Here is a 26,297-nt window from a genome sequence, read left to right on the forward strand (position 1 = left end):
GGTCAAAAATTATGAAATTTTAGGAATTCATAAATAAAGCTATTATAAACCCGAGAAAAAAAATTCGGCCAAATCTGTCGAAAAGTGATTTCATGCTGGTACTACCTTAAATGAACAATATTTATGGTTTTTTGGGGTCAAACTTACCCTATTTACCAATTTTCATCAAATTCCGATACTAAAAATTGTTAGTGATTTTTTCGATTTTTCCTTAAGAATATCGCAAAAAATCAAAACAATTATTTTGCCTCCAATTTGGATAAAAGTCAATTTCTAGAGTAATTTGGACCCAAAAACTTCAAAAATTTGGTCCATTTGATAATTGAACTAATAGTTTCTGAGATATCGACTAAAATCACATACGAGTTGTGATATCGAGGATCAATTATTTCCGTTGATACCTCACAAATCCCTTCAGTCTCAAAACAAACCTGATTTTCGAGTTTACGTTTTATTTAGGGTCATAAAAACACCAAAAAAGTCAAAATCTCACTCATGTTACGATATGATGAGTATTTTTCAAGATATTTCCCGAATTGCTCGGAAATGTAAGCATTTCGTACAAGGTTTCGAGCAATATACCAAAAACTACTATTCTAATCGTTAAATGAACCCTATTAATGTTTTTTTTTGGGTCAAAATTACCCTATTTACCAATTTTTTGTGATTTTTTCGATTTTCCAAAGGGGTACTCCTTAAGAATATCGCAAAAAATCGAAACAATTATTTTGCCTCCGATTTGGATAAAAGTCAATTTCTAGAGTAATTTGGACCCAAAAACTACAAAAATTGGGTCCATTTTATAATTGAACGAATAGTTTCTGAGAAAATCGACTAAAATCGAATACGACGTGTAATATCTCAGAGCAATAACTAACTTCCATTGATACCTTAGACATTTTTCAGTCTCAAAATGTTTAATTGATACTATTTTCGTTTTTTGTTTGATGTGTTCGACTTGGGGTCTGACCACAGTATAATATAAGAGTTAGTACAAAATTGATTGATTAATATTAATTTTTGTTTATCTTTTACAGTAATCGAAGTAACTGATGGTGATAATTTAGACAACATAAAAATGTTAAGTGATAAAATCGGTAACGGCAAACTGTGTAAATATGCAGCAATTGAAATTGATAAAATGACAAATCGTATACAAAACTATCAACAGAACGATGCAACACAAAACGAAAATGACAATAATATGCGTACAATAACCAAATATACCAAAACAAAAAGTATCAGTAAAGTGTATGAGAGTACAACGTTACCGTTAACGCATGCATGCGATTTTGAACGATTATCAACGTACATGGAATACGAATTTAATTATTCAACGAATAAATTCCATCAATTTATTGTGATTTTACAACGAATGTTAAAACAAATATTTAGGAATACAACTGGATTAAAAGTACAATTTACACATTATTTGATGTGTGGTTTAATGATTGGAACCATGTTCTACAATAATGCAAACGATGGTGCGCAAATGTTTAACCACTTGAAGTTTTGTGTTGGAGTTATTTTATTCTTTGCATATACACAATTAATGATACCGGTTCTAGTGTGTAAGTATTATCAACAATTCGCTTTCCAAAAAAGTTAAATTTTTGCTACCGATTGACCACTTTGGTAGGATTTTCTTCATCAACATACCCCCCCACTGCCTGCTTTGTGACTGTTCACCAGAGAACGTAAGGAAAAAGACTGTGAGCGCGAATCCACCGTTATTAGCACGATGGTCCTGCCCACAACCATAATAGAACTGTGGCGTCCACCTTTTACGGAAATCGGTAGAAGAGTACCAAAGATTGTCTCCGGAGGTAATCAACCTATGGCAGTCGGAAGTTTTTCTACCTAAACCAATAGGGTATTCCACTATTTTTGAAAAAGTACTTTAAAATGTTGATTTTGCTAATAAAAAGCCACCAAAAATTTATTTCGGAAAAATACACACGCTTTCTCGCCAAAAACTTCAATTAAATTTTAAACCATTTTTAAACTGTCAAAAACGCGGGCATCCAATTTGATGACGTAATATGGGTATCACTATACGAAATAACACAAATAAGTTTGACAGATATATTCATAGACATCTGATTATAATAAATATAAATACTTATTATCTATGGATATATTATACCCAGCTGTCTACACTGAACTAACTGATGGTCTATGGTTCATACCGATATGACATCACAGGAGGGCTTACCCGCATTTTAGGTCACGTGTATACAGTTTAAAAATTACGATTTTTAATTTGCCAGATGGAAAAGAGAATGCAATAACTCTCCCGGTCAGCGTTAAATTCTGGTTGCGTACCTCACTAACATAGGAAATGATTTTCCGGACTAGCTTCATAAATCCTGTCGTAAACGTTTTCCTCAAAATTTGTTAAAATAATTTAAGTGAAATTTGACATAAAAATAAAAGTCAATTCCTTCCTACAGCAAAAATTTCACTTTTAAAGCAAAATTTGTGAGATATGAACCTAATAATAAAAATTAATTTAAATTTTTTAGTTCCAACTGAAGTGAAATTAGTGAAAAAAGAAATATTCAATCGTTGGTACAGTTTAACGCCATATTATGCGGCTTTAACCGTATCCAAAATTCCTGTGCAATTAACATTAAACATGATGTTCCTAGCAATGGTTTATTTTATGTCTGGATTACCAAACGAATGGTTCCGGTTCACATTGTTTGCATTAATTGGCAATTTAACATCATTCATTGCGGAAGGTATTGGTTTGGCAATTGGTTCCATTTTTAATATAACGGTAAGAAACTCGTTCTATTTGTAGGAAGATGCTTCTAGTAGCGCACGAGTTTTTGATGTCTATAATTATTCATTAGTCAAAGAACCCAAAGTCATGACAGATTCTAAGACAGCTAGACTCATCAAACCAAGAGAAAAGAAAGCTAGACTACGCACTATGATCATAAATTATAGACATTTTCCACAAACTCAATACCTCCTAGTCTATGTGGAGGCGCTAAAATGCCCTTAAAAAAATGTATATACTAATTGGACCCCCCTCCCTTTGATGATTCCTGCGTAAGGACTTGTATAAGACATTAAATTTTATGATCCACAAAATAATTTAAATTTTCTGCTTATTTACAGAATGGATGTGCGGTTGGACCAGGTGTTGTAGCGCCATTTTTAGGTTTGGCCGTATACGGTTTTGATTTTGCAAAAGAAATACCATGGTTTTTATACGCTGTCATGAAAGTATCATTCATGCGTTGTGGTGTCGTTGCCTTAGTATTAACCGTGTTCGGTTACGATCGTCCAGTTTTGGATTGTAACGATGTATATTGTTTATTTGATCATCCAGAAAAATTATTAAATTTCTTGGATATATCAAATTCATCCGTTTGGTCGGAGTTAGCCGCTATGGTTGGCATTTTATTATTCTTTAGAACTATTTGTTATGTTAGTTTAAGATGGCGGTTTGTACGATAAATAATTTTAAGACATTTTGTACATTTACTGAAATGTTTTTTTTTTTTAATCATAAACGAGATGAAGGTCTGGGATCAGACGAAGTATTTGACAGTTATTTCAAATTGGTTGAGAATTCGAGAAACTATTTTCGAGTCGAGTCTAACAAATTTCTGTTTTGAAATAACTGATAAATACTATGCCTGGTCCAAAGTCTTAAATAAGGCGAGTTGAGGATAGTGCGTAAATCTATGATTGATTGCGCAAATAAGTGATTTATATTTCGATTTAGTGCAAATCATTTCAAATTAATCTAATTATCATAATTTTTGTATGAAATTAACACTTATTTCACGGGAGAGGTTTTATTTTGTAGACCTTGTGTTAATACTTAGATTTATGTTCGGTTTTAACCCTGATAGTCGAATCATCAAAAATATGTTGGCCCTTTTAGAATCTACAATCGTGCCAATATTGTAATAGTTCAAATTAATTTAAAATGTGTTTGTACTTTTAATATATTTAATTAATTATTTTTTACCAAAAAGGAAACAGGTTTTATAGCAGGTCTAGGGCTAAGCGTAGTATTTGATAATCATTTCAGTACGGAAGTTTAAGAGACAGTTACATCGGGGTTTACAAGTTTTTAAAATACGAAAATTTGCATAATTGAAGATTTCTCTTTTAGGTGCCTTGGAAATTTTGAATTGTGTAACAAGCTTAGGCCCTAAACCTGTAAATATTCCAAGGTCAAGTTTCATAAGCTTTGGTTTAAGTACCCAGTTCGCTTTTTTTGATATATTTTGTTGGTAGTTTAAAAATAATTTTTAATTTTGACTTGAACCAAAATTAATGAAACATTCGGGTTCGACGAGTATCGACAAATTGGCGAATTGGTCTCAACTTGATTCCGACATGCACGTATTTTGGCGTCAAAATGACTAAAAAATGATAGAATGATTTGAAATGGTTTGTCTTAACCAGGAATTTGTCAATTTGTCGACACACATCAAACTTTCGAGCAGACCTTAAACTGTTGTAAATTCTAAATGTAGATATAATAACTATATAGATCTTGAATCGATTATTTTATTTGTTTGGATCTAAAAGTTTGAGTTCATTAACGATTTTAAATGTGGTCTCTTGTCACTGTGACCTAACAGAGATTTTTTGTATTTTCCCTGTTATTATAGGATTAAAATATTGAATTGAACTAAATCTACGGGTAAAAGGAAGATGTTTTTACGCCGTGAAGTTCAGTTTTTCAGTTCGAATTCAATAACACATTATTTCAATAACAATTAAAATGAACCCAGATTTAGAAATCTGTGATATTTTATTAATCAAAAATATGATTATTTTAAATAAAAAAATTTAAATTATAGTTTTGTATATTAATCAAGGAAAGAAATAGAAAATATAATGTTATTACCATAGAGATAAAAATACTATAGAGCTGTATAGACATAGAAAACGCAATAAGTGAATTCTTGACCGTAGAGAAATAGACAACTGATAGAATTCTTCCCACACTATCTCACAGACGCCAATCAATGTTTTGTATATTATGACGAAGACAACTATACACGCCTAACTTATCTGGTCTCTCTCTACTGAGATCAACCTACTTTGCAGTTCTATGGTATTATCTCTATGATTACTACACACCCTCTTATCAAAGCGTATCTTTATTTCCTAATTTGTTTAAGAAAAAATGGCAGAATACTCTTAGTATATTAACCAATTTATCGCGTTATCAGTCTTTTTAAGAAAAATTTTTTTTAAAATCATCAGAGATATAGAAAAATGCGTCAGTTCAAAATATTCAATTAATAAACACTCACTGATCGACAAAGGAGGATTCAGAGAGATGAAAGGTCGTGGGTAAAAACCAAGTTAAAAGTAATTTAAAGACCAAAACTCCGTCTTCACCTGACAATTCAGTTCTAAATCCACGTCAAAGTTCGATCATATAAAAAAAAATAAAAGGAACAAAACTTACCCTTAAACAATTGATAACCATGTTAACGGTTCCATACTGAACGCTTCTTAAAATCTGTCAAAAAAAATCAATTGAAAAATTAATTAACTATAATTGGTAATTAAATATCAGAATGTTCTACATGTCATAGAAGTAAGAATATAATCAGATGGTAACGAAATCATTTTGAAATAAGCTAATGAGTCCTTCTTGACTTCTTTTTAACTTCAGTTTTTCAACTTAGAATGAAAAAGAACAAAAAAAAATTCAGAAGCATTATGGCAAACGATTTCGTAGGTAAAGACTTAAAAAACTGGATAAGAACAAATACATTTTCTTTTCCTATTATATTCTTACTTCTATAGACAACACAACCCGAAATATGTATAAGAATCTCTAAAATAGTGAGGGTAGAGGTAAAGAGGACAATTTTAAATAGTGGTAAAAGTAAAAAAGGGCCCAACTGAAAGCAGAAATTAACAGTTCTAAAATTGACCGCGTCACAAATTTTATGCTTTACGTGGACACTTTTTTATATACAAAGGTGATTTTTCTTACCTACACCCTCCATACTCTAAAAATAATCCGAATTTAAATCAATAAAGAAAAAGAAGACTGATGAAACTATTTTGAAGTGAAAAAAGACATTGTAAAGATTAACCATTAAATTTTATGTATAAATTTTATTTCTTTTTCAAATTTTTGTATAAATTCACAAAATAAATAAAAAAAATTTAAAATAATTTACAAAATTAAAAATATAGACCTGGCATTTATTTCTTTTTACTCCCAACTTTTTCCTTTCGTTTTTTAATATGTTTCTTTAATTTAGTTTTCCGTTTTTCAGCTTGTGCATCTTTTACCGCTTGTTTACGAGCCTTCTTACTATTCGGTGATTCATCCCGTGGCCGAGCAGCATTTACAAATTTACTACTTTCCGGATTTTCGGAATCTGAATCAGATTCCGATGAATTCTCATCAGAACTCAATATATCAGGATTAACAGCTGCTCCACTCAAATCAGATTTTAGTCCAGTTAATTTTTTATAAATTAAATCATCACCTTCACCAGTTTTAGCTTTAGCAATATCTCGTTCAAAATCAACCACTTCCATTAAACGTTTTGGTATGAAACGTTGCATAAAAACAGCTTCTTCAACCGCCTCTTGTGCAGACATATCTTCAAAACTACGTTCTGCACTTTTTTCACTTATTTTCTCCAAAACAGCGTCCATATTATTTTCGTTAATCGTGGGATCAGTAATAAAATCAAATAATTCTTTGATCGTCATTGTTGCAACATTATTTTTACGGAAGAAATCAGATATATTTGTACAATCTTTTCGAAGAAATTCTAACGCATGTGGATGATCGTGTTCAACCGATTGCGAAACATCGATTATAACAATTTTGCCATCATGATACAACAAATTAAATTCAGATAAATCTGCATGAACTAATTTACACTTATTGTAGATCTCCCACATCATTACAACGCATTCACGGTATAAAGCACATGCTTTGGATTGATTTAGTTCCACATCTTTGAGTTTTGGAGCTGGCCAACCATCTTGTCCAATAAATTTCATAATTAACACATGGCTACGTAATAAAATCGGTTCAGGAACTGGTAAACCGGCTGTGTGCATTCGTACCAAATTTCGCATTTCTTTTTCAGCCCATGTACGTACCATCTTGCGTGGGTTATGTCGACAGTAACCATGACGAAATCGAAATTCACCGCTCACATATTTATCACGATCTTTGAAAACTAGAATGGAAGTTTTAAATATTTTGATGGCCAAATCAGGACCATTATTTGATGTGGCATGGTATACATTCGCTTCTTTTCCCGTGGAAATACATCCGTTAATTTCAAGAATGGTACCTAGGAGAGACAATCAACAAATCAGTAAAAATTCTAACATTAAAAAGCTTGTAGAGTAGAGTTAGGTCTCTTTTCGAAGGCAATTGAGGTGGAATCGTTAAATTATCAGCAGATAAAAATCAATAAGATTAATACAATTGTTTTAATCGAGGAAATAGGGTATTTGACTCAGAAATCGACTTTGCGCCGGTAAATTTTTATATAAACAGGTGGAAAATAATACCAATAATAAGAGTATCTTTCTTCTCACTTTCTCAATGGAAATATTCCTATAAACACGTTAAAAAAAGTTTCATTAAAATTGGTGCTGTTTCCCCACTTTTCCCATTTCGACACTTTTTCTCAGCTTAATTAATAAAAATCCCCACTATGAATTCGTTTGTGCTATGATAATATAAAAACACAAGCGTATTCATAGTGAAAATAACACTTTTAACACCACAACTGCAGTTCCTAAAAGTTGTAGAAGAATGTTGTAAAAAAAAAAATTATCCCCAGTATGGATTCGTTTATGCTATGATAATATAAAAACACAAACGGATCCATACTGAAGATAACACTTTTAACACCACAACTGCAGTTCCTAAAAGTTGTAGAAGAATGTTGTAAAAAAAAAAAATTATTCCCCCTATGAATACGTTTATGCTATGATAATATAAAAACACAAACGTATTCATAGGGAAGATAACACCTTCAACACCACAACTGCAGTTCCTAAAAGTTGTAGAAGAATGTTGTAAAAAAAAAATTATTCCCCCTATGAATACGTTTATGCTATGTAATATAAAAACACAAGCGTATTCATAGGGAAGATAACACTTTCAACACCACAACTGCAGTTCCTAAAAGTTGTAGGAGAATGTTGTAAAAAAAAAAAATTATTCCCCCTATGAATACGTTTATGCTATGATAATATAAAAACACAAGCGTATTCATAGGGAAGATAACACTTTTAAAACCACAACTGCAGTTCCTAAAAGTTGTAGAAGAATGTTGTAAAAAAAAAAAATTATTCCCCCTATGAATACGTTTATGCTATGATAATATAAAAACACAAGCGTATTCATAGGGAAGATAACACTTTTAAAACCACAACTGCAGTTCCTAAAAGTTGTAGAAGAATGTTGTAAAAAAAAAATTATCCCCAGAATGGATTCGTTTATGCTATGATAATACAAAAGCATAAACGTATCCATTCAGAAGATAACTCTTTTAAAATCGCAACTACAATTCCCAAAACCTTACAATAAATACACGAGCGTCTCACGACAGTATATCTTTAGCTGCCAACCAAGTAATCCAACTGTGACATAATCGAATATTACTAGATTTAAATTTATTATTATTTAATTTTAATATTATTTAACATTTTAGAATTTTACGTCATGTAATTAAAGAAAGATAGTCACTCTTACACACACAGTAATAAGAGTACCTTTCTTCTTACTTCCTCAGTGGAAATATTAATAAAGAAATACCCACATACTAGTGATGGGACGAAGTTTGAATTTTCTGAAAAGAGGAAGATATTCGAAGTTTAAAAGCACTCTCGAACGTGACTTTCTTTTGCATTTAGTATCAGTAACATTTGCATTTTGTTAAATAATTAGCCCATAAAGTATCATGAGCACATTTTTTACTACAGAGGGATAAATGTAGAATCAACCATAAAATTATACTAAAACTAAAATAAAACCCATTTTGGGTCAAATGTAGAGTCAGTCACATATGGAATCACCCCTCTTATTGTCTACGAAAAGAGACCAAGAACTTAAAAAATATTTGTACAAACCTTTACTAAGTAATTTAAATAAGATCATTCGAGTACGTGGATCCATAACTTGTTCAGCAGTTGCACGATCATTTTTATCTTTAGTACGGATTCGATCAGCTGAAGCACGTTTTTCACTCTCCTTGAGGATATTTGCAGCATGATTTGGTAAATTCGGTGCTTCATATTTGTCAACATTAATTTTGTTTGTGAATTTTTTAAATAATTTATCAGGGGGTTGATAGTTCACCACTTTATTTGTACCACTTTGTACATTCGTATCAGTTTTTGTTTGCCATTGTGGTGCCCATTCGTCATTACTGTCTTCATTCTCATCATCTTCGTAATAATCTTCCTCATCTTCTAATTCTTCGTTAAATGTTTCAGTCTCATCTGGGTTAGTCTCAGTGAGTTTAAGCTTTGAAAGTTGAACGTCAACATTATTTTCATATGAAATCGGATCAGTTTCATCTGCATCACAGAACACATTGTCGTAATCCATTTTTTAATGTTTAAAATGTCTAGAAATGCCCCCTTCACTCTAACCTATACCTTGCCATGTGCGTTTGAAAGTATTGACATTTGAATGTCACTTCAAATACAAGTGAAGATAGCTTTTAAAAATGTCTGCTTACTTCACACTCATCAACTTTTATGGTCCAAATAGTGCAGCATGTGTAGAGAAAAATAATAGTTTTTCAGAAAAAATACTTTGGAAAAAAACGGAAAAGCATTTTATTAAAAAAACAAAAAATAGGGGGTTGTAGCGCTAAAAGCGAAAAAATAAGACTAGGAGAACTCAAATCCGATGAAAACTTGACGAGAAAACACGGATTTATCGCGGAAAAAATCGCTTTTTTCTGAATTTATTTTCGCAACTTGTATCGCAGGAAATCCTTTGGCGACTCAAATTGTAGCTTTTAATGGTGTCTTTTTGTTAAAAAAATTTCGTAACAAAATAATTTTCGCACAATTTGCGAAATGCGAAAGTAGGTGCGTTAAGAGTTGCTTTACATCCTCTGCATAAATAGTAATCTCCTAGATGCACCATAGCTTGTAATTTCGCGTTTTTCTTTGCGTTTTCACGGTTTCATCATGCAACTACGAGATTAAATTCTCAACCTGTACTAAAAAAGCAATTCAAATTCAAACAACAGTTTCATTCAATGCGTCCACTTCCCTTGGCAGAAAAAAATGGTTGTTTTTTCTCTAAATTGACCAAACTATTAACCTAAAATGCATTTATGGATTTCATAAATAAATTAACCTCACTTTGAAATACCTATATTTAAATTTTTGTTTATTATTTTTTTTAGAATGTAAAATTTTGATAACCCCAAAATGCGTTTAAATAAAGATACAATAATTAATGGTAAAAATGTTGTTCTTGTATCCTATAAAAAAGAACATGTTTTAAAGTAAGTTCATCAAATCACTTCTTAAACCTTAGGAATACAACAATCCTGTCACAATGTCCTTAAGAATAAGAGATTAACCGTAAGATTATGATAATATCCCATTTTCTCGTATCTGCCTATAATAAGTATATCAATACTGCCATGTTTTGCCGCCGATTTGGAAAACTATCGTCGGAAAATGATAGACGTAAGCGTTGCAAGTAGTTGCAACTGACCAAAAGATTAAAACAATTACCAAATTTTCTAACGAAACTTGGCAATTTTAGGCTAATCGAAATTATAAAAGTCGGTACTTATTACGAGGCCTACTAATATTTTGGTCTAAGATCTACGAATGGCAAAATAAGATTATGGATTTCAAAGATTGAAAATGAATTTTTCGATACGTTATCCATGCAGTTCAGTCACAATTTTCGTCTCATTTTAGCCAAACTCTCCGAGAGTCCGAGGTAGAAGCGAGAAAATAAGATACATAAGTCTGTCACTAATATGCAAGTTAAAATCGGAGTTGTATTCCCGATTTTGAAAAACTTTGAATATTTATGGGATGAAATTTTAATATTTAAGGTATCATACATGGATGGCTGATCCAGAGTTACAATTATTAACTGCATCCGAACCTTTAAGTTTAGAAGAGGAATATCAAATGCAAAAATCATGGTTAAATGATTTAGATAGTTAAGTATTAACACAACAACATTTTCTTCAAGAACATCTTGATTACATTAAAACTATAGTATAGAATGTTAAGGTAGTTTGGTCGTAAATACACTTTTCTTGGAAAAAAATGAAATTCTGTATCACTATTATGAAACGAAATATATTGCCCGCAAAAAAAGTGACGCGCTTAAAAAATTTTTAATTTTCTCAAAATTTCAAAAAGGTATATCTCGGCGATTTTGTTTACCCTTGACCCAACTACCTTAAATAATTTATGCCCATCTTTTCATTATTAAATAAAAAACTTCTCCACTTTATTTTTCCAGAATGTACATTTATAATATTAGAAAAAACAATTTATGATGGTACCGGAGATGAAATTGCAGCAATGATTGGTGATACAAATCTTTTCTTTATCGATCCAGATAATAAAAAATTAGCCGAATGTGAAATAATGATTGCAGAGCCAACTGCACGGGGGAAACGTCGTGGCATGGAAGCAATGTGTTTAATGTTTTATTATGGTATAGAAATGTTAGGGGTAGAAACATTTCAAGCAAAAATTGGTTTAGCCAATGAGAAAAGTATTAAAATGTTTACAAAATTAGGTTTTACTGAAGTGGGTCGTAGTGAAATTTTTAAAGAAGTTACCATGCTGCGTCTGGTGGATACCAAATGGAAAAAATGGTTATATGAACAGATACCGTTTTGTAAAATGAATATTAAATAATTTTTTTTAAATATAATTTTTAATTGGTCTTTTATTTAATTTAGCTCATAATTTTAGTTCATATCAGCACAAAGTCCTCTCTCAATAGAGTGAAAACAAAAACTAAGAATTCTAGACACGACACCATATAACAAGGACGTGAAAATCGAGTGGAGAGGATAGCAGGAAATAATGCGCCAATCTGGGAGAGGTCTAGTCCTCAGTCGTTGCGTACTTTGTACTGCGCTTCAGGCTATCTTTTGTTTTCAATCAATTGAAAGTGATTTAAAACAATTTCAATAGGGTCTTCCACTATTTTTGAAAAAGTACTTCAAAATGTTGATTATGCTAATAAAAAGCCACCAAAAATTTATTTCGGAAAAATACACACGCTTTCTTGCCAAAAACTTAAATTAAATTTTAAACCTTTTTTAAACTGTCAAAAACGCGGGCATCCAATTTGATGACGTAATATGGGTATTACTATACGAAATAACACAAATAAGTTTGACAGATATATTCATAGACATCTGATTATAATAAATATACTTATTATCTATGTATATATTATACCCAACTTTCTACACTGAACTAACTGATGGTCTATGACTCATACCGCTATGACATCACAGCAGGGCTTACCCGCGTTTTAGGTCACGTGATATACAGTTTAAAAATTACGATTTTTAATTTTAATATTCTAAAAGCAAAATGTGCTTTTATGACTCGAAATCAGAATATTTAAGTCTATTTTTACTTTTTTCAAATTTCATGATTTATTTTTGAATAACGATACCCTATTGTGTAAACTGAGCTTTTGTAGCAAAACGTATTTGATTTGAACTTCTCTAACCTTTTTTAAAGAATTGTTTAGCTCTTCATCTTTCTCTTATTCCTTTCTTTTAAAACTTATATTTTTGCTACAGCATCACCACCAATTTTCTGCTTTTCGTTGACACTTTATTTACTTACAGAGATGATTCTCCTTATCTATACCCTCCATAATTGATGGATACAAAAAGGTATCTACGTAATAAAAACGGTTTATTTTTTATTCAAAAAATGCATTTATTTATTTACTTAAAAAGATGGATTAATCAAATTTTTTTATTTGAGAAACACCAGTAATGTAGTCGCCATTAATGTGTTTAAAATTAAATTTTACAACTTATCTGTTTACAATTAATTCTAAGCATAACAAAAGAAAAAATAAACATTGACTTATTATAATTATTTCAAGGATCTTAAATTACAATAATTGCTAATTAAAACATAAATTATTAATTTCATAAAATTATGCTTCATTCATGGAAGCGTTCAACAGACACAAAGATTTGTCTGTTTAGATTATCGTTCGACGTCCCTGTATTTAATTCCATTTCAGTATTCGGCAGGCTTCGTATCTGTGGAACGCAACCTTCATTTAAAAATTTTAACTTCATGGTGAATTTGAAATATCCATATTATCAGATTTCTCTGGTGAATCCTTATCACCTTTTGAATCAGTGGAGCTCTCATCACCAGATTCTATAGGTGGTAAACGATTTTTACCTCTTCGATCTTCATTGTAACCCACTTCTTCTTCATCATAATTTCTTGGAACTTTCGATCTCGATGGTGATCGTTCTTTCGATAAGGCTTTCTCACGATGACGATCTTTTGTTCGTGGTACTCGTTTATCATCGCGACTACGGGATTTGGATCTCTTTCGTGAGTGTCTAGGAGATGGTGAGTGACGACGACTTTTACCCCTGGAACGTGATCTTTTACGATCACGTGACCTTGATCTTTTTCTATCACGTGATCGAGATCGTTTACGATCTCGATCACGTGAACGTTTTCTGTCGCGAGAACGAGAGCGCCGCCTATCTCTAGATCTTGATCGTCTACGATCTCGTTCACGATCTCTTGACCTAGAACGATGTTTCGTTCTTGAAGGTGACCTAGATCTTCTAGATTTTTTATCCTTTGTCGGTTTCCGTTCTTCCAATTCAACACCATTTTCACGATCACTTTTATCGTCTGGCGTTTTCCTCTCTTTCTCCACCAAGTCTTTCTCTTTAGAACGACGATCTTTATCACGATCGCCACGTGAACGAGATGTTTTTGATCTAGATTTAGATCTTGATCTAGATCTTCTTGAACTACGTCTACTTCTTGAACGTGATCTCGTACGTTTTCGACTACGTGATTTTGATCGCCTACGTCTATCTCTAGAACGTGATCGTTTTGATCTTGATGTAGATCTGCGTGATCTCGAATGTCCACGATGCCTAGAACGAGATCTCCTAGACCTTGATCGTGATCTACGATGCCGATCACGTGATCGCGACCTAGTTCTTCGAGAACTACGTTTATCTTTCGATAACATTCCAATAACCGGATCAATAGCAGCTGATATTAAACTTTGTGCTTCTTTAACTCTAGACATAGCTTCCTCAATTTCTCGTTGAGCCGCTTCGTTACTTTTCGCTTGCGGCTTTACAATCGCTTGCGTAGAATGATGTATCATTACAGGCTTACCATCTAACAATTTTCCATTCAATTGAAGCGCACTTAATATACTTGGTTGCTCCGAAAATTCAACAATTACACAACTCGATTTATCCGAATCTCGAACACAGAATCGAATGTATTTCACTTCTCCAGCGACCGTAAAAAAATCGATGATTTTCTGTGATGTCCATGTCGGATCAACGTTTATCACCAGAATCGAACGTCGTATTTCTTCAACCTTTCGCAAATCATAGGTAGCCGGTAATGGCGGATAAAGAGGTAATCCTAGTACTTCTAATTGTGGATCGCGTGTTTGAATAATTTGATTTGGAGCAACACCTTCTATTGTATTCACTACATTCGGTGGTAACTTCGGCTCTGAAGGATATAATCCCGGTACAATTGTACCATTGTTACTCATTTCCAAAGCTTTATATTCATCAGGTATTTCACCACCGACTATCGGTATAACAATCAATGCCCGGTCTATGAATACGGTATTTGTCATATGTTGAGCAACCCCAACTGTTGTTGCATCTACGAATTTCACATAACAAATACGAGATTGTACAGGACATGAAACATCTCGAATTGTTGGATACAACCGTATATCATCAATTTTACCCAGATAGCCGAATAGTGTTTGCATTTGATCTTTCGTTGCTTGAGGTGCTATGTTTGTAATTTGCACAACTCGCGTACTTCCAACAGCCATTTTGGCAGAACGCTTTTTATTTTTTGTCAAATAAATATTAAAAATCGTAATTTTCTAACTCATCATGTAACTTAATATTCGAAAATGCTCAAAATATCATCAGGTTATAAATACTTTTGACTTGACACAATCTAGAAAATTAAAATACACCAAACTTCTTTTTTGTAAACTTACTTATAAGTTGGTAACCTTTAAAATGGTAGCAGGTAGTATTGGTAGCAATGGCATAAACACTTTTTAAAAATGGTTCCAAATTTAAAACCAATAAAAATATAGGCAGTAGTATTAAAGTTTCTTTTAGAAAAAATAATTCAGTAAAAATTTTATTAAACCAAAAGAAAAATAATTAATAACAAATTATTAGGTGCGCCCTTAAAAATTTTTTCTAATATTCATTTCATATAACAAGATATCCGGAATTCTGAATGTGAATATGAACGGATTTATTTAAATTTTAGTTTATATATTATTTTCGTTGTAAAAATTGAATTAAATTACGTAAGGTATAAAAAATTTCTAAGAAATAAAGACAGGTTCATATGTGAACCACTCATATTAGAAATCAAAAATACAAAATGATTGTTTATGTATAAACCAACCTTATCGTGCATTGAGAAATATATTTAAAATATTGGGATAAATAATGGCTCATGTAATACATATTTATTAAATGGCTTAAAGTTTCTAATGATTGTGAAATAAATAAAATAATTTAACATATTGTGAAATAAATAATGGTTCAATATTTGACAATATTATGAAACAAATGATGACTGAATATTTCACAATATTGTGAAATAAAATATGCCTCAATTTTTCACAATATTATGAAATAAATATGGCTCAATATTTTATAATATTGTGAAATAAATAACGACTCAATATTTCACAATATTGTGAAACAAATGATGACTCAGTATTTCACAATATTGTGAAATACATAATGGCTCAATATTTCACAATTTAGTATATAAATAGATTATTGAAGTGGCTTTTTTAATGGTTTGATAAAGGCTGTACTACTTTAGACTTTAGCAAAAAAACTTGAGTATTCACTCAAAATCACTCGCTTATTCTGTTAATTTAATAATTAGTACTTGTTATATACAGTTTAGGCAACCATCTCGTCAGCCATTTTAAATATATGACGTAAGAAGAGTTTTTACGGAAGTTCTTATGTATAAAACAAAGAGGGAATGTTCTTTAAGGAATTCAAGTGATGTACAAAGACTCAAAGAGACTTACTTCATGTATTTTAAATGGCTATACGAAATGGTTCCCAACTGTATTTTTTTTGGAAGTATGATCTGATTCCAAAATTTGGCTGCCAAATACAAAGAGCAGATGCTATTTTATGATGCGCATGGTTCTAGAAGACTCTTTCAAGATTTCCTGGCAATAAGTAATATTTTAAAAACCATGATAAAATTTTAAGCATGAATTAAACATTTTTTAGACCCATTGAAAGAAAAGTCTCCGATTGGTTAAGGAAATTTTCGTAGAGCCAAAATTCGCATTTTTAGCCGACTAAAGTTCAGGCTAAAAGTTTGGTAGCAAGGGAAATGGACTGTTCGAAAATGGTAGCTAATTCAACAGTCGGTGTCGCTCTTGAAAACGTAGTGTTTTTACAAGTTATATTTGTGAATAGAGGTTAGAATTGGACTTAAGTAATTCTTGAATATAAAAAAATATATAGAAATACTAATGTCAATTTTTTTGTGTACATAATAAACACAAGTAATAAATCGATAGTATTATTTATAGATTCAAACAGTAGCTTTTAAAAAAAATCATGACTAGCATACCATTAAATACCACTTTTAAAAAATTAGATTATAGTATTCACAAATGTTCCAGTTTTTCGACATCTTATAGCCCAGAGTAAGTTCATTATTTACGTCCAATTATTTTCAGGAATACAATGTCTAACCAAATGTATAATAAACGTTTCCGATAACAATACCATTTTTCTATGCTCATAAACTTCGTTGTAAATCTAGCGGAATTCGCGACTATTTACCAGTTACAAACATGAGCGAATTATTATTATAACCTTTATATATTATAACCTAATATTAAATATATTAAAAATAATATTAAATATATTATTTACATAATATATTTAATTATATATTATAACCTTTAGCGCCTAAAAAATTAGGGTCACCATGTCTAACAATAACTTAATGCCTGTAACCCAATGGCAAACAAGTTTTCGTTAGCTGCCAGTTCTAAAAGTGTATGATTTTACTTTTTTAGAAATATCAAGGAAAATCGAAGTAATGATCAATCGTCAAGATGGACATCAGATAGTAACAATCCACCACAATATTTAATATTAAAATTACATCAGCCGGCAATTGTAAAAACAATTACATTTGGTAAATACGAGCAAACGCATGTTTGCAATTTAAAAAAATTCAAAATTTTTGGCGGCATGGAGGAAACCAGTATGATGGAGCTTTTAGAAGGGTAATGTTTTGTTTAAAACTAGTTCCTGGCATAAATCTTACGCATGGTTTCGCTAGACATCATAAAACATATAGACTCGCTTTAGTCCAGATTCTTTCAGAAAATTCATGTTTGGAAATCCCAGAAAAATCTCGTTATTATAAGGTGTTTTTTTTATTGAAATTTAATATTTGTCTCTTCATCAGAAAGGAGAGCATAAACTCAATGGGGTATCATACCCATTTTAAACAAGTCAAAACAAACAATTGACTGAGTTAATTGTTTAAATACCATGTATAGACAGTTTTAATGACGCAATCGTTTGTTTTTTGACGTGACGTAAATAAAGAAAGATTTCCACTCTTAAATAGCCACACACACATAACTGATATTCCCATATTAATACATACTACAAAATTTTCACCTAATTAGCGCCCTCGTGAGTAAACAGTGATGTTTACAAGAAAATGTTTCAAACATTAGTTGTTTATTTTTTTATAGGGAACATTTTTTACATTTTACATTTGTTCTATCTCTAACGGTTTACAAGATCCTACGGACCCAAGACCCAATTGACCTATGTTGCTCATTTACGAACTCGATCTCACTTTTTACGTCTTAAGCACACTATAAAAAGATAGATTTGCAGTAGATCTTATTTATATGATTTTTGGTATTTTAGTGGTTTAAAAAATGACAGTATTCCAGAAACGTTCCCCTTAAGACACACTCTAGGTGATGGTAATTTTCCCGTTAAATATATTCAAATTATGCCACTTTTATCATGGGGCTCAAGCTTTAATTTTAGTATATGGTTTGTGGAATTAAATGGTGAAGATGATTATCATGTAGTCGATGCGGGAATTAAACATTTAAAAAATGTAAGCAAAAAAAAACTTTTTAACCTATTTATTGAGTTTACGCCTTTAAAAACGTCCTTTTAATTTTTCAGTTTAAAGAAAAGGAAATAATTCGATTATGCCTGAAGCATTTTCGTGAAAAAAATTATACAGTGGCAATGAAAGCTTTGGAAGGACAAACTGGTATACAATTAGAAGATCCACACATTACAAGATTACACGAAATTTTGGTACAAAATGGTGATTTTGTTGGGGCTGAAAAATTTATTGAACAATCAGTACAAGGTAAATTCCTATTTTTCCTGTCTCTTTCTATTACATTTTATTTATTTAAATTGAAAATTATAAGAATCGCGAATGTATTTGTTTCCTTCTACGGAATTCTAAAAATTTGCCTAAAGTTTTTTTCAAAAGATGAAAATTAAATTACAGATGGATATTTTCAAAATTATGTAAATAATCAAGAATACACTCCTTATTGGCAACCAGTAAGTCCTGTAAACACAGATCCCGATACAAAACCTGGAATGCGTGGTGGACATCAAATGTGTGTGGATCCTTATACAGAAACTATTTATCTATTGGGGGGCTGGGATGGTAATCAAGATTTAAGTGATTTATGGGCATATTCAATACCAACAAATAAATGGACGTTATTGTGTCGGGAAGCTGAACTTATGGGTGGACCAACACCGCGTTCATGCCACAAAATGTGTTTGGATACCAAACGACAACAACTTTTTACATTCGGACGATATTTGGATACTTTGAATCGATCACCAGAATCTTTAAAGGTAATTATTTTTTCTAACTTTTTGATACTGTTTTCGTCCCAAAAGATAAATGTCGTGGAGTTTTCCAAAATATAATAAAATCCTGGAATAATAATTTTTTAAGTAAAAAAAACTATAATTTCTACTAAGATTGATCCCAGGATGTCATTTCTATAGCAAGATGCTCTGTAATTTATGGAATCTAGAAATGGCCAGGACAAGCCGCTCTTGATTACTGGGACATATTGTAGAACAAGGCCATTCGTCTGTGCTCGCCTAAAACTCGGTAGCGCTTTTGACAGAACACTGTCAATTGCACTACCAGCTTTATAACATGGGGATTGTAGGGCCTGTATGAAAACCTTGAATACATCAATCCTGGTAGATATTCCGGTGGAAAAGCTGTAGACTTTAAGCGTGGTAAAGTAAGCGTGACGTTGATAGAATCCTAAAGCTTCATCTGTTTAGAATAGCATCTCCAGAGGGGTCTCGCTTTCAGATGACTGGTTGTTTTCAAGGAAGCCACATAGGACCTTTCGGTCTAGGTGCCTAGGAAACCATTTGCGGTATCCCCTCTTATTTATTATTATTATTAATCAAATCAGGTTGATCTTATTCAGTGGATTAAAATTTTTTGAATGAAAATCAAAAGTTGAATATAATTTTTGGATGTGTGATTAATTTTCAGAGTGATTTTTATATGTATGACATAGAAGCTAATCGATGGACACAAATTACATCTGATACGGCTGCAATGGGTGGCCCACAACTTATTTACGATCATCAAATGTGTATGGATGTAGAAAATCGTACTTTATATATCTTTGGTGGACGAACTTTAATGCAATCTACGAAGTAAGTCGACTAAAATCGAACTATTTTTCGACAATTTTATCAAAAATACTTTGTTTCAGTGATATGGGAGGACAAGTAGATGCCCCATATTCTGGTTTATTTTCGTATCAAGTTTCAACAAACACTTGGACACACTTATTAAGTGATTTCAGCTATATGAGCACACCTGGAATTCCAGCGATTCGATCACGTGTTGGACATTCGATGTTATTTCATACGGTATTCATAAAATTGAGTTAATAACTTTTGGAACACGTTGTTTAATTTGATAATTTGTTGTTAGGGCACTGGGAAATTATATGTGTTTGGTGGACAACGTAGTAAAGAATACCTAAATGATTTTTTCACATTCGATGTGTACACAAAGCAAGTAATGCAAGAAGGTTGCCGAACGGATATTCCTGGTAATATTCCACCACCTGGCTTTACGCAACGTGCAACCATTGACGTTGAACGTAACGAAATTTATGTGTTATCTGGTCTAAGCAAGGAGAAAGATAAACGTGACGATAATATACAGAATTCGTTTTGGGTCTATTATATAACTCAACAAAAGTGGAAATGTATTTATAAAAATGAGAATTCTGGTGAAAATTATTGGCGAAAAATGCAACATATTGAACCATGTCCACGTTTTGCACATCAATTAGTTTACGATCACGTCAAAAAGGTATGTAATCAGTTTAAGGCCTACTGTTTAAATCACATAACTTTAATTCAAAAAGATATGCAATCGGAAAAATGTCTCAATTTTTTTAATTTCTTTTTAGGGGTACCCCTTTGAATTTGATGAAACTTGACGGTGGAAGGGGTAATTTTGACCCAAAAAGTACAAAAATCCGGTTAATTTAACAATTGGATGCAGAGTTTCAGAGATATCACAATATTTGGATCGATTTTAGACCGTATCTCAAAAACTATTCGATCAGTCATCAAATGCACCCGATTTTTGTACTTTTTGGGCCAAATTTACCTTATATACTAAGTTTTATCGAAATTGGAGATGAAAAAAATTTCTCGATTTTTTGCAATTTTTTTAAGGGGTGCCCCTTTGAAAAAATCGAGAAAATCGGGAAAAAAATTTTTTTTTGAGAATTTGATGAAACTCGGTGGAAGGGGTAATTTTGACTCAAAAAGTACAAAAATCCGGTTAATTTAACGATTGGATGCAGAGTTTCAGAGATATCGGAATATTTGGATCGATTTTAGACCGTATCTCAAAAACTATTCGACCAGTCATCAAATGCACCCGATTTTTGTACTTTTTGGGTCAAAATTCCCTTATATACTGAGTTTTATCGAAATTGGAGATAAAAAAATTTCTCGATATTTTGCAATTTTTTTAAGGGGTACTCCTTTGAAAAAATCGAGAAAAACGCAAAAAAAATGGGCACAATTTTCAAAAAAGTTAAGAGTTCCTCACAAAAAAATTAAAATCCATAAAATTGTGAACAAATGGGAGGATAACTGAGGGCTATAACGTGATAGTCTTAGTTTTTAAAAGAGAAATTATCCAGAAAGCGAGCGGGTATCTGCTATTTTCCAATAAATCCAATAAAAGTAGTTAGTTTTTCTATAAAGACCATTCCTGTTCAAAACGCACAAAAAGCTAAATTTTTGTTATCAATTACTGTCTAAACTATTCGGTTTACAAAAAAATGTTTGCTTATTTATAAAGAACAACTTTCTAGTTTAAAGCGTTCATCTAATGTTTTTATACCATGTATATATGAAATATACATAGTATATTAAGTTCAGTCCCAAGTTTGTAACGCTTAAAAATATTGATGCTACGATATATACGAAAAAAATTTTGGTATAGGTGTTCATAGAATCATCTAATTAGTCCATTTCCGGTTGTCCGTCCGTCTGTGGACACGATAACTCAAAAACGAAAAAAGATATCAAGCTGAAATTTTTACAGCTTACTCAGGACGTAAAAAGTGAGTACGAGTTCATAAATGAGCAACATTGGTCAATTGGGTCTTGACCTATGGGTCCGTAGGACTCATCTTGTCAACCGTTAGAGATAGAACAAAAGTTTAAATGTAACAAGTGAAAACAAACAATTGACTGAGTTAATTGTTGAAATACCATGCATAGTCAGTGTTGATTTCTTTATCACATTACACATACAAACATGACACATACATAACTGATAATCAAGTATAGTACATATTATAAAATTTCCGCCTAATTGGCGCCCTCACGGGTAAACAGTGATGTTTACAAAAAAATGTTTCAAACAAAAGTTGTTTATTTTTTGATAAGGAACATTTTTTTACATTTAAACTTTTGTTCTATCTCTAACGGTTTACAAGATGGGTCCTACGGACCCAAGACCCAATTGACCTATGATGCTCATTTACGAACTCGACCTCACTTTTTACGTCCTGAGTACGCTGTAAAAATTTCAGCTCGATATCTTTTTTCGTTTTTGAGTTATCGTGTCCACAGACGGACGGACGGACAACCGGAAATGGACTAATTAGGTGATTTTATAAACACCTATGACAAAATTTTTTTCCTAGCATCATTATTTTTAAGCGTTACAAACTTGGGACTAAACTTAATATACTATGTATATTTCATATATACATGGTATAAAAAATGTTCCTTATCAAAATATAAACAACTTTTGTTTGAAACATTTTTTTGTAAACATCATTGTTTACCCGTGAGGGCGCAAATTAGGCGTAAATTGTATAGTATGTATTATATAATTATATTGTATATGTATGTGCAATGTGATAGAGTAATCAACACTATTTATGCATGGTATTTCAACAATTAACTCAGTCAATTGTTTGTTTTCACTTGTTTAATTATAAATCAGAATGAGATTTAATTGAACCTGAAAACTTCGATAGAATTCGATACCGGTATAAGTGAAATAATTAGGTTTATTTTTATTTTTTATAGGTGCATTATTTGTTTGGAGGAAATCCAGGTAGAATAGTATTACCACAATTACGTTTAGATGACTTTTGGCAATTACGTTTATGTAAACCCACCGCTGCACATTTACTACAACAATGTCGACTACACATACGAAAATATCATTTTCGTGAAATGGCCCATACGAATAGCTTACAAGCGTTAGAATATTTACAAACAACACTCTTCGAAGTGATCGATCACTCTGACAAACAACAAACCCAAGAGTTTCAAGCGTTAGCCAGTGAGTTATTTTGTGATAATGCACTCATTAATAATTCAACAGGCATTGAAACGTGCGAATCGAATCAAGTGGCAACTGCAACGCTGAATGAATTGAATTCAGGGTATTTTCATCGAAGTCAATTGTTTGAACAATTAATGAACTATTTCCCAGAGAATATGAGACAACCCAAAGGAAATCTATCAGAATTACTTCAACTGTGATATTACATTCATATTTATTTTTTTTAAACAAATTTTTATTATGTGCAAAACAAACAAAAAACTTTGTGCGCGATTTAAACGATTTACACTTGTCGCTGACGTGTGGTGCTGCTTTATGTGACTAAATTTATACAAAATACGAGTAAATTTATTTTGAAATGTTACCATATTCCTGTGACACGCAGTAATTAAAATTAATGAAATATTTAATAGATAAAAGGGAATAAGCATTTTACATCAATGTGGTTAAATTTTGTTGATACAACTTGCAATTTCCTCTCTCAAGACGTGGGTGGACGCGGATAGAAAAATAAACCTCAAAATGAATTCCGAGGTAAAAATCTAACGGTGTTAAATTCCTTGATTTGGGTGGTCAATTACCGTCATTTCAAAATAAATTCACTCTGCAACAAATGGTATAGAAAGTGGGATAATTTAAAATTTTTTAAGATTTCTAACACGTTTTTGTATCAAACTTTCGAAGTGAGGGGTGAATTATGAATTCGAGAAATTGTGATAGATAATTAAAACAAAAAAATGAACCTCTTTAATAACAAAACTGTATGTAAATTTATGGGAAACATGACGTGAGGTTTAACAAACCCTCGATTAAAATTTAAAATTATATAATTCTCTACGATTACATCACAATATGAGAAAGGAATACCGAGCATTGTCCAAGATAGTACGAAAAATACATCGTATAATCGATGTATTACACTTCGAAAGTTATAGGTTAATATACCACTAGCTATGTCCAAAATGTCCAACAACCAGAATATTTCAAATGGGCCGGTTTTGGAAAAATTGATACGTTTTGATGAATATTTTATTTGACTAGGCCGTACATATATGGTGAATGTCCCACTTTTGAAACCTATCAGTGGCTAATAATAAAATAATGTACTATTTTTCATTGTTTTTTTTTTTCTTGTTATTGCTTTGTGTTTTGCGCAATATTTGATGTTAACTAATTTTTAAAGTACACTACAAACTCCTTTTGTGATCAATTATTTTTAATTTATTGTTTTTATATTTTTATTTCAATTTTATTATATCTAGGGTCAATATTTGATGATCATTTTAGAGCAGCGAGAAATTTGAGAGGGTCTTCAAGGTTGTATGTAACAACAAAAAATCTTCGGCTATGAAAATTTTTCTATTTTAAAACTGTGTCAAATACTACGTGAGGCCCTAGGACTAAAATTTCGTATAATTTAGTGAAAAATATATATAGAGAATTAACAGCATCTTAATTTGGGAATTTTCAATTAAGGATGTTCCAGCATGGTATTTGCAGTTTCTATGTTAAAGCAATGGTACAATTTTTTTTTCGACAGAATTTAACGAAAAATTAAATTTAAGAATTTAATAATGCTTACTATTAATTCCCAAAGTTTCAGAAATTTTGACCGTTTAAAATGGGAAATAATTATGCCAACGTCCCAATTTCGATCAATTTACGTCAAAATTAATATCTCGAAAGTGAAAATTAATTTCTAAATTTTTTTTTTAGAATTGTATTGTATAAACATTTTTTTCTACTTTTTCTTCAATATATAATAATATCATAAAAAATAGTTGGAGAGACCGGACATTTTACATGCTTTAAATGGGACATGACCCTCAAAATCGCGAACTTTGTCTTTAAATATCTCGCGATCTAAACGGTCAAAAATTATGAAATTTTAGGAATTCATAAATAAAGCTATTATAAACCCGAGAAAAAAAATTCGGCCAAATCTGTCGAAAAGTGATTTCATGCTGGTACTACCTTAAGTCATTCGACCTTTCCTATAATACAAAAAATTGAACTAGGAAATTGGGGTTAAATCAAAAAATTTAATTATATTTAACTTTTTTTATGTCAACAAAGTCTGTTGTAAACACTGCCTACATTTACGGTGCTCTCTTTGTTTTAATCATAGAGATATGAAGATAGAGAACGCTAGCCTGTAAGTGGATGCGATATATGAAGTGAGAGAGAAGACTGTTAGTAAATTCTCCTGTGCCCTTATCTAATACATATAATAAGTATATATGTACATATGATTATGACAAGGACACGGGAGAACTCACTGGCAGTCTTCTCTCTCATTCATCATATCGCACCCACCTACAGGCTATCAGATACTTCGCGTTCCCTATGTATATAAACTCTTTGGTTTTAGTTCTGTACCTAACTATCTACAACGTATTTTACGATGATTTTGTTCAAAAATATAGAATTCTAAAAGATTAAATTAATGGTTCAGCGCATTTAAATCGACTAAAATTTACACAAGACTATTTATAGGGACAAAATAACCACAAATTTTACATTTTTAAAATTGTAACTGTTTTTAAAATAGAATTTCATCAAAAAATGGTGAATTTGTTTTCTGATAAATAAAACATTTGAATGAAATCTTTAATAACTTTGTTGTTTTGCACATAAAAAACAGTGCTTCCTTTTCAAAGCTATTCTTAAGATATTTTCATCACAATTTCATGATACAAACTAAAATATAAGGGTGTTCAAGCTTAAATATTTAGCTCAAATTAAGGGACTGATTTGAAGAGTTGTCAAGTCAACACAACCTATAGAGTGCGCAAAAAGTATGACCAAAATTGTTAATATAGATCTCAATAACTAAATTTTGAAGTATGAGACATGGAAATAAATTTCGATTTTTGTCCCAATTTCCTAGATTGCATTTTTAAAATACGTATTTTCGACTACCAAGTAGTCATCATCAGTAAGAATTAGCAAGTGATTACTCTTATTATGAATGTTACTCTTTGCTAATTTGGTGGCGGACTGCACAATGATACTTTCGTGTATAACAAATTATATTTTAAAGGTCAAAAAATACTCGAATAGTCTTGCGCACAAGTATCACGCTC

The 26,297-nt window shown here is 31.5% G+C and overlaps 5 protein-coding genes across 5 annotated transcripts in view; 3 read left to right on the plus strand and 2 right to left on the minus strand.

The window, feature by feature from the left end:
• Positions 1-3,711, plus strand: part of LOC123297632 (ATP-binding cassette sub-family G member 4) — a 30,369-nt gene extending 26,658 nt beyond the window's left edge. Inside the window, exons 4-6 of the mRNA XM_044879376.1 lie at positions 1,038-1,571; positions 2,526-2,782; positions 3,130-3,711. Of these exons, the coding sequence (XP_044735311.1) occupies positions 1,038-1,571; positions 2,526-2,782; positions 3,130-3,471 (1,133 nt within the window). The 3' untranslated portion in view covers positions 3,472-3,711. The remainder of the gene's footprint in view (positions 1-1,037; positions 1,572-2,525; positions 2,783-3,129) is intronic.
• A 2,490-nt stretch (positions 3,712-6,201) lies between these two features.
• LOC123297660 (serine/threonine-protein kinase RIO1) lies at positions 6,202-9,672 on the minus strand. The gene is made up of 2 exons (XM_044879409.1): positions 9,112-9,672; positions 6,202-7,319 (listed from the first exon to the last, which is right to left on the minus strand). The coding sequence occupies exons 1-2, from the start codon at positions 9,590-9,592 to the stop codon at positions 6,205-6,207; spliced, it is 1,596 nt and encodes a 531-aa protein (XP_044735344.1). The 5' UTR covers positions 9,593-9,672; the 3' UTR covers positions 6,202-6,204.
• A 700-nt stretch (positions 9,673-10,372) lies between these two features.
• On the plus strand, positions 10,373-11,914 carry LOC123298424 (N-acetyltransferase 9-like protein). Its single transcript, XM_044880418.1, has 3 exons — positions 10,373-10,508; positions 11,076-11,185; positions 11,495-11,914. The coding sequence occupies exons 1-3, from the start codon at positions 10,432-10,434 to the stop codon at positions 11,896-11,898; spliced, it is 591 nt and encodes a 196-aa protein (XP_044736353.1). The 5' UTR covers positions 10,373-10,431; the 3' UTR covers positions 11,899-11,914.
• Positions 11,915-12,954: 1,040 nt separating this feature from the next.
• Positions 12,955-15,226, minus strand: LOC123297298 (probable splicing factor, arginine/serine-rich 7). Its single transcript, XM_044878907.1, has one exon. The coding sequence runs from the start codon at positions 15,086-15,088 to the stop codon at positions 13,316-13,318; it is 1,773 nt and encodes a 590-aa protein (XP_044734842.1). The 5' UTR covers positions 15,089-15,226; the 3' UTR covers positions 12,955-13,315.
• Positions 15,227-16,777: 1,551 nt separating this feature from the next.
• Positions 16,778-24,681, plus strand: LOC123297308 (muskelin). The gene is made up of 9 exons (XM_044878917.1): positions 16,778-16,969; positions 17,348-17,560; positions 18,222-18,420; positions 18,492-18,684; positions 18,832-19,193; positions 19,861-20,027; positions 20,087-20,246; positions 20,311-20,697; positions 22,950-24,681. Exons 1-9 carry the CDS (start codon positions 16,881-16,883, stop codon positions 23,409-23,411), a joined length of 2,232 nt encoding a protein of 743 aa, XP_044734852.1. The 5' UTR covers positions 16,778-16,880; the 3' UTR covers positions 23,412-24,681.
• The last annotated feature ends 1,616 nt before the right edge of the window (positions 24,682-26,297 follow it).

Source organism: Chrysoperla carnea, chromosome 4 (assembly GCF_905475395.1).
Source record: "Chrysoperla carnea chromosome 4, inChrCarn1.1, whole genome shotgun sequence".
In the NCBI taxonomy this organism is placed as follows: domain Eukaryota; kingdom Metazoa; phylum Arthropoda; class Insecta; order Neuroptera; family Chrysopidae; genus Chrysoperla; species Chrysoperla carnea.